The sequence below is a fragment of the Lupinus angustifolius genome, unplaced genomic scaffold (genome assembly GCF_001865875.1).
Source record: "Lupinus angustifolius cultivar Tanjil unplaced genomic scaffold, LupAngTanjil_v1.0 Scaffold_16_53, whole genome shotgun sequence".
NCBI lineage: Eukaryota > Viridiplantae > Streptophyta > Magnoliopsida > Fabales > Fabaceae > Lupinus > Lupinus angustifolius.
In genome coordinates, this window is record NW_017718902.1 from 1 (window position 1) to 9,376 (window position 9,376).

Below are 9,376 nucleotides of genomic sequence, written 5' to 3' on the forward strand. Positions count from 1 at the left end.
TTAAATACAAAACCTCAAATACGTTATGCACTTAGTTCATACATGTTTAACACTTAGTTTATGCCTAGAATGCACATATACATGTATTTATGTGATGCATGAACATATTATGAATGACATATCTCAAAGATGAAATGATTTAAAAGATTTATGCATATGAGACATGTATTAGGTGACCTAAGCCTTAGACTCAACTTAAACTAGATTCTAGTCTAAGCCTAGTACCAATCAAAGACTTAAGCACGTTGATTTGTTGGTGATCTTCAAGCTCTTATTAGCACAAGTTGTCCTCATCAAAACTATGACATATAAAGAGAGCTTTCCGAAGTGTTCCTCTTGACATGCATACTTTCAAATACATCTAATCTTGTCCAAGGCTATGGTTTTTCAAGCCAACAACAAGTGGTAAAATCCAAGTTTTACATGGTTTAAAAACTCCTTAAAGGTTCCTTTGATTACATAATCATCCCTTTTAACTAATATCAACAAAATACTTAGATCCAAAATATTAAAAACAGCTTCATGAACAACAAAGTGTCCATGGTTTCAAAGATGGCCTTTTAAGGGAGAAAATTTCTCCATTAACCACCTAAACTCCTAAGGTTAAGTCTTAACACAAATGGAGGTAAAAATCACCACTAAAAACAACAATAAGGTCACGGTTTGTTCATGTTAAATAGGGGGTTTATTTTGAAGTCCTAAAATGTTATCATGCAAGAAACTAAAACTAAAGCTAAAGCAAGAATGGTGGGAAGTGGGAACAACTTTGTGTGAAAAAACTCATTTAAGTTCAAGAAAGCACAAGTTTTAGGGTTTTGATTACATAAAGAGTTAGGAAGATTATTTGAAGATTTCAACGGTTGAAAATGTTCTTAACATACATATAAACAAAATACTAAAAATTTATAAACATCTAATGGCTAGAACTTAAGAGATTAAGAAGCAAATGGATGAGTGATGTGTGTAAGGGAAATCAGATTTGGGAAGATCAAAGGGCCATGATGTGTGTAAGGGAGTGGATGAGTGATTTAGGGGATTATGTAAGTGATTGAAATCATGGTGATAAAGTGGTTGTACTTTTGCTTATTCAACAAGCAAGCTTGACTCATGAATGAGTGATGTGACTAATGCGATGAAACATCATGATTAAAACTATGCCAGAGTATTTTCGGTTAAAACTCAGCCGGAGATTAATAATCTCCCGATTTATGGTTACGTTTAGAACATCAAAACTTGGATTTCAGAGTGAAAAATATCTAGAGATGAGTTATGGACAAACTTGATGTCTATTTTGACTCAAAAAACTATTTCTTAGCCAATGGCGTAATCGGAATTCGATTACGAGTTATGGAACTCAAAAAAACCTATTTGGGCCGAATTTAGGGTGAATTTGGTCCCGAAAGAGACCCAAAACATTCAGTCTCAGAAAATTATGAAAATTTATCGTAAATTAGAAAATCACAATACAAGACTAAAACTCAACTGAGGTTTAGCCTAAATCAATGTTGATTAATTTCTAAAATTTATCGTTTATCAATTAAATAATTAATAAAACGTGCACAGAAAATCATGATGTTACACTTCCTGTATGAGAGTCTCCTATTTATAAAGTTTGGAATGATTGACGTGGCGTCTGGCCATTGGCTAGTATTTGGTGGGTATGGGAGGAGTATGTCACACTGTCCTTAACCACCCTTCAGATCTACTAATGTCTATCTATCGAGGACAGGTAGAACTTGTAAGCGATGTGACACATTAATGACGAGCCAAATGCACATTAATGGTGAGTCAAATGCGCATTAATGGTGAGTTAAATACATTAATGACTCATTCAATAAGCTCAACTAGTCCTTGGTGAGTGAATGACAGAATGAGAAATGTTTAATATGGCCGTACACCCACTATGATCCTGGAATAATTTTGAGCATGCAGTGCGGGCAAGTTGAGCTAGCGAACTAAAATTTCATCCTTTGTCCGCTTTAAAACTATTGATTAGTGTTGATTAGGTTGTGTTTCGAAATTGACCATTGAAATTATTAAGTTCGACTTCATAAAATAGAGATTGACAACAATGTTTTTATATAGTTGCTAAATAATAACCAATAAAATCCATAAACCAAACACTCTCAAAAGGGTTCCTTGAACAGTTACTTTCACCAGGACCATTCAGTCCCATTTGTGAGACTTCATATGAGGGTAAAGTCCCAAAACATGCTCTGGCATAAAATCATGGCGCGTTAGAATCCCAACAACTGGAGGTCTCTGCAATATGTAGAACTTTGTCAGCATATTTTGCAGCATGTGAAGCAATAAAAAGTTGTAAAACTGTAACATCTATATTGGAATATTCTTATATACTGCATGCAAAGAAGTAAAACTGTATTGTTTACATAGGATGCAAATGACACCCCCACAAATTTGAGTGAAGGTTGGTACAATAACATTCACCTCACATATGTGTAAGGTGGCAGAATTATTGAATCAGAGTGGGAGTTATATATAGCAAATGAGATGAGACGGTTATAGGCACATGGTGAAAACTGCGTACATATGAGTATTAGAGTATAATACATGGTTCTCTTGTTTAGCCTATAAATACATGAATTGCACATACCACGTACCAGGTTCGTCACGAAGGAAGTATTATAATAATAAATAAATAAAACTAACAAACAACATAGAATAGATACTACTCACCAAAAATGTTAGTGTGAACCATGTAAATATGGATATGAGATGAAGGGGAGCACATCCTCTGTCCCAAAAAGTGTGTCACTCTATATGCCATTACTTGTGATTGGTCAGAAAAATACTTGATTATTAAATTTTTAACTCAACTACATTTTTTTCAACCAATCACGAGTTGTGGCACATAGAATGATACACTTTTTTGGGTCAGCAGATATGCTACTGAAATGAAGCATGTGAGAGTGCATAAGTAGCATTATTCTTTCAACAAAAGGGTATAACATTATTTGGGAGAGAAAAAATAAAATATCTTACCCCTTGGCTCTTTGGGACAACACACATGTGCCTTAGTCCAAGTTGGCGGAAAAGAATAGCAGCTTTGGCAAGTGACATTGTCTCAACCACTGTGTATGGAGAAGCATTAGTTATAGGATGGAGATCAATATACATATCCATCTCTTCCTCTTCGATATCTAGATCCTCTAGTTTGATTCCTTTCCCTAATCCCGCCTTTGCAAAATCCAATGCCGAAATCTTATTGAAGATGCTTTGACCCGCGGGCACCCTTTCTCTAGAGAAGTTCTTCCCCTTCAGTAATACTAGCAAATGAGACCTCAGTACAATCCCACATAACTCTGGTGTCTCTGAGAAAGGTGGTTCATCAATGACAGGAAAACCATTATGCCCTGTACTCTCCAAAATATGTATTATATTCCTGACCTTTTCAATGCCAGAAAAGGTGATTAATGGACCCGTGACAACATCGAGTGCAACTAAATTCCTCATGTAAGGTTCTGCATGGGCCTCCAAATAAGGAAGTCCTTTGATATGTAGTATTTGGTCATAAACACCCTTGTTGAAGCTATCAGCCACAGTTTTTGAGACTAATAAGGTCAACATCACTAGCGGAAGTAACAAGAGATCATTAGTGAGCTCAAGTAATATAACACCAAGGGATACTGTCATTCTCATGGTGCCACCAAGGAAGGATGCAGCTCCAAGAAGGGCAAAGAATCCGGTGTCAAGCGTGATAACAGGATCAAAGATTATCCCAACAAGACGGCCATAGGCAGCCCCAGCAAGTATCACGGGAATGAAAAGGCCAGATGGGATAGCAATACCATAAGTGATTATCCCAAGAAAGAAAACAGCAAGAAAGAAGATAAACAGACTGAACACATGAAACCCACCGGAGGTTAATAGAATACGAATAGCGTCATCATTGGTGTTTAGAAAGAGGGAAGCAAGAGCATTGTAGTAGCCTGGTGGACATTGGAATCTTTTGTATTGTCCAGACTCATCAACAGAGGGACATGATGTTGTAATATTAGTAGGACAGGGGGTACAGGGAGCAACCCATGGTAGGAAATAATAACAACATGACGTCAAAAGAGAAATTGTGATTACAAGTAAGATTTTGAAAGCTGCACCTTTTCTGCAACAAAACATCAAGAAAAGGGGGTGATATGTTTTATGAGTTATATTGTAATAAATTAGATTAGAATGCAGTTAATGATGATTAGAAAATGCCTAAGAACTGTTTAACTTGAATGCGGGGACATACTCGTTAATGATGCTGTATGTGCGGACAACCTTATCCACGAGATAATTATATATGCTTCCTAGAATGCCTCCAACAGTTCCCAGGATTAATACTGCTACTAGATCAGCACCACTATATGATACCTTGTATGCACTGACATCATACATTATCAGACCACCTTTCCCAAATAGCCCACATTTCCCTGTGCCGCAAAACTGAATTAAAGCTCTTAAAACAATAGCAACAACTGCTGTGGTGAAAAATGTCCTCCAGAGAAGAGCACTCCGCCACCTAAAGGTATGCCCCAGAAGAAAATAAACAATATTCAATTTACAATATTATATTTTCCAAAACGGACATAAATGTACATCAACACATCAAAACCAAAGTAAGTTTCCCCATACTTTTAGCACTAACTACGCCCTTTATCTTGTCCTGTAGTTAAAATCATATTAAAACCAGAAAACATGAAATCGAGTTTCTTTATATGAATTTTAAAGCTATATGACATCTTAGCATGTTTAATATCTTTACACATTAATGATCATACACTTAACTAGCATTATCATCACTGCTCAGTGTCATTATACTGCTTCTATTTTTCTGTATCCTATAACCATTCACTTCCAAAACCACCTAAATTCTGGTATTTGATTAGCATCTTGTATAGAATATCAGGAAAGAACTATTTGCCACTGCTAAAGAGAAAGTTGGATATTTCCAGATAGGTATGATTTGTTTTGGGAGAATTTATTTGAAGGGATGATAAGAATGTTATTAACAAAAAGGACCAGTAAATCATTAGGAGTTATCATTACTGTTATGGGAATGGTTATTGGCCCTTCACCTGTAATTTTTATTGTTAATAGCTCTTCCTGTTAACTCTTCCCACTTTTTTATTTATTTTTTAAACTAAAACTGCAAATTATACTATCTAGGATGCCGTGAATTTGAGGAGTGGGTGATTTTAGCAGAAATAAATACCATGAAGCTGCCTCTTCAAGGGCAAAGAGGACACCACCTACAGGAGCCCGAAAAGCACCAGCAACACCAGCAGCTGCACCACAAGTAATCATGTCTCGCCGGTCCCGGTCATTTTTGAAATACCTGAAGCCTTTCCAAGTCAAGCCATACTTGCGGGATCCGCCCTGCCCCAATAAAGAAGCTATGCATGCACCTGTGTGTACCATAGGTCCTTCTTTTCCCACCACAAATCCAGCAGAAACTCCAAGGATGGAGCCAAAAATCTGTAACAGTTAAAATCATAGGTTTCATACAGAAACTTAATATATCCCGAGTATTCAAAAGAAAATTAAGTAAAACATTGCATGTTTTCATACCCTCCAAACTCAAAAGAGAATGTTGCAATGGATGAGCAGACAAAAAAAAGATAAAGGAATGAATCTTATTAGATAGTGTATCATCTATTGAGGAAAATGACAAAATCTAACTTGAGATGGTATGGCTACATGAAGAAAAGCCCTAGTAAGAAAAGTTTATCAGGTTGAGGATAACCTGATATAGAGATGGAAGAAGACTTAGAAAAATAATGAAACCTTAAAAAATGACCAGACACGAATGGATTTTTAAAAGCTTGTTTTTTGGTAGAACACAATGGCGTCAACTTAGCCAACCTCACCTTGTGGGAGAAGGCTTTTGTTGTTGTATTCTTAATGAAATCAGAATTTTTAACATATCTAAACATGTGAAGTTTAATATCCACTAGGCATCAACTACAAGTTAAAAGAAATGATCTTATATCAGTATAAGAAATAAATTTAATGGGATGAGGATTGAACTTTTGATTACTTAGTCATAGAAGCTCAATACCATGTCAAGAAACAAATTCACCCAAAAGATTGAGAATAGACCTGGAATAGGTTTTATCTCTGACAAATTGTTATAGCTGGGTCTATATTTTCCAAATTATTTTACTAAAGTTTATCACATGAAAAAGATATAAAAAGCGTATAAGATACATCAAATACATCACGATAAACAGTATAAGGCTTTCTAAGAAGATATTAGTTGACTTTTATTAAAGTCCTAGTCTGGAACAGAACACTGATACTTTGGCTGATTTTCCATTTTTCAAGGAGTTATTCAATTTTTTTTCTGTGTGCTCATGGAAGGAAGTTTAAAGAATGAGAGAGGAGGTAGAGTTGCTTCTACTATGGCAGTATTTACCTTAACAAAAAGAGTGCTAGGAGCCAGTATAGAGTGAGCATCCACACCATTGAGATATGCCTTTACCTCCGGAATACCAGAGCCTGCTGCTGCTGGAGCAATGAAAGCACAAAGTGCTGCTGCTGCTGCTGCTAAACCCATATTGATTCCAGCATATAGTAAGAAAGCCTCAAAATATCTGTAATAGAACTACTACTCCGTGAGAATAAATCAACAGTAACGGCAACAGCAAAGAATTAAATATAGTTCTTTTGTGATTCAAGATCCAAAATAATTTTTACAATGATGGGTCCAGTAAATTGAACAAATCAGATAGAAAACACAAATGGCTAAATGCTTTAACTACATATATATGTAACTGCATCTTATATATGCTAATACTATCTCCCACACAAAGAAAGCTAGCTGAATGAGAAGTTCAATAGAAAAAGAGTAATCAGAATGCGTATATTGATTGTTTTTAAAGGCATATTATGTACTAGACCCTTTCAAGCATGTAAACAAATCTTAGGTGTTTTTCAAACCAATATTGGGAAGAAAGCATTTTCTAGATTTGTAAATAACTTCTTTTGACAAATGAAAAGAAGTACCAGGAGCATATAAGAAGTATTACATGTGCTGTGATATCTATATTTTGGGAAGGGAGAAGAAATGAAAACCACAAATATCACATGTTTTTATTTTCTCATTTTGATGCAGATAATTGATTAACATATGGGCAATCATGTGATGAAATAATTCAATAGTCATGTTATAAGCAGATCATACACATCTTTAATGTTGGAACTAGAAGCAAGCTCACTTGTTTTTTGTCATGAGACTAGTCGTCATTAGCAGCTTGGAACCAGCTATGTTCTCAACTGCAACACTATTGAAGAAGCCGACCACTCCAGTACCTAATCCAATAAGGAGAGCAAATCCCCACTTAAGGATCACATATTGGACTATCTGAACCTTCTTCCTGGACCTCCAGTCCTGCTTAAATAGTTCATTCTCAAAAATCCTGAAATTACAGAATAAGTCTCATTGCATTATCACTCTTTCCATTGGTAAATGCTATGTATATATCAATATAATTCAGAAAATTCCAGAGTTGTAACTATTCGTAATGTTTATTAACCGATACATAATTAACGACTTCAGATGCTATAGAAACTCGCAAAGAAATAGAAACATCGAGAAATATAATAGAATGTGTTTCTTGATCCTTTATATGGAAATCTACAGCTGAAGTATCTTACGACTATGTAATTGAATTATGAAAGAATCAATTTTGCAAGACAAAATTACCAATTGTCGAAAAAGAAATGTAGGTTGCTTACTCATAGTCAAGACTCTCAATAGGGCAGAGGTTGGCACCAACTATAGCAATCTGGGATGTGATATTGGTCCTCTTCGCAAGAAGCGGTTGCGTATTTGACATGTTTCTATCCGAAAACTCTGACCAGTGCATCCCAATCTCCTCCTTCCCGTCCAATAACCCATTACTTTCTATGTCTTGCACTTCAGCACCATGGTTGTTTACACCATCTTCCTTATCCATCTTCTAAGCAACTTTACCTTTGGGAGCCTCGGAAATCTAATTCACAACAGAACCTGCAAGCACAATCACTACTTAATCATGTGATCAAATTATGAAAATCACGTGGCACATCCACATTGAGCACTGAAAAGCAAAAAAGTTTTAGTGGGGTACTTACTTTTTATTATTTAATTATAGAAATTATAGAAACAGTTGGTAAATCACGTGAGAGACAATAAATTTCAACACTTTACACTTTCAGAACTCTTGACTTTGATCCACGTTTATCTCCTGTCTATAGTTTAATCCACTGGTTTTCAAATTAAACCCTTTTGTGAATGTAATCCAAAGTGAAGTTTTTGCTTTTTAATCTTACATAAAAATATTGAGATTTCTGCCAGAAAAGGAAACAGTAAAATATGTTCCAACTTCCAACACAAATTGCTACACCAATCAATCAAATTTGGGTTTGAGTAAGTATATGGAAAAAACATTAGTCCCAGCTTAAGCACCAGATCAAACAAGATTTCTCAACTATCAGGTGTAGAATAAATACTCTAGTAAAAATATGCAAGTAAATTATGAGAAATTAGAGAGGGAAAATGGAACAGTTTGAGATAAGATTCACAAATTTGTAGCTATTGAAGTAACTGAAATAAAAGAAACATATGAGATTATGGTTCTTACAGTAATGAATAATGATTCTGCTGTGTTCCAATTCTCAGTATCTTGAAAAGTCAAATAGCTTAGTAGATTTGAGGGAACGAAGTTTATGCTTACATATATGCAAGAGAAGGAGCAAATCAACTAATTTATAATAGTTACAACAAAAGTGAGAGTGTTTGTTTATGGAAACAAAAAGGCCCTTATGTCCATGATGTCTAAGAGGTTAAAAATTCAATTTCTGAAAAACATTTGTTGAAAAAACATTCACACTCTGAAAGATATGGAGGATAGTTTTGGTATTACAAAAAAAGGTGAACAGTACCAGAGGGATAAAATAGGATACATGGACCAATGTAATGAGATGATTTTGACATTAATTTCAATTGAGGACTGGTTATGCTATCAATCATCTTATCATTCATTAGATAAAATTTGTCCAGAAAAGGTAAAAGACTATTTTGTTCCATTTATTAATTTTATTCTTAAAAAATTAAAAAATCTAAAATACGTTTCAAAAAAAGTCATACTATTTCTTTTTAGTATTTTTTATGTTACCTTATAGAAATTGTTTTAAGTTTTTGGCTAACATTCATGATATTTGATTACTAATTTTATTTTTTTAATAATCAAATTGGCACATGCAAAAAAATTACAAGGAATGAAAATTCACTTATTTAAAAAATATACCTGTATATAATATGTGAAAAATGTATTTACTGTCTTTTACACTCATTTGTATAATTTATCATTCATAATTATTATATTTATTA

At 34.6% G+C, this 9,376-nt stretch overlaps 1 protein-coding gene across 2 annotated transcripts; it reads right to left on the reverse strand.

The window, feature by feature from the left end:
* Positions 1–2,007: 2,007 nt before the first annotated feature.
* Positions 2,008–8,756, reverse strand: LOC109337973 (chloride channel protein CLC-c-like). 2 transcript variants are annotated; one of them, XM_019575092.1, is made up of 8 exons: positions 8,628–8,756; positions 7,741–8,014; positions 7,221–7,421; positions 6,419–6,596; positions 5,216–5,478; positions 4,253–4,522; positions 3,004–4,123; positions 2,008–2,262 (listed from the first exon to the last, which is right to left on the reverse strand). In XM_019575092.1, exons 2-8 carry the CDS (start codon positions 7,959–7,961, stop codon positions 2,167–2,169), a joined length of 2,349 nt encoding a protein of 782 aa, XP_019430637.1. In that variant the 5' UTR covers positions 7,962–8,014; positions 8,628–8,756; the 3' UTR covers positions 2,008–2,166. The 2 variants fall into 2 exon arrangements, with proteins under 2 accessions (XP_019430637.1, XP_019430638.1); XM_019575093.1 differs by having other exon boundaries at positions 7,741–7,997; positions 8,628–8,740.
* Positions 8,757–9,376: the final 620 nt, after the last annotated feature.

Bases quoted from the DNA above. Each gene is read 5' to 3' on its own strand.
- LOC109337973 (XM_019575092.1), bottom strand. From the start codon at position 7,961: ATGGATAAGGAAGATGGTGTAAACAACCATGGTGCTGAAGTGCAAGAC. The intron at 6,597-7,220 runs GTGAGCTTGCTT...GTTCTATTACAG, and splicing joins AGTCTCATGACAAAAAACAA to ATATTTTGAGGCTTTCTTAC. The intron at 2,263-3,003 runs GTAAGATATTTT...TACATATTGCAG, and splicing joins TTGTCCCAAAGAGCCAAGGG to AGACCTCCAGTTGTTGGGAT.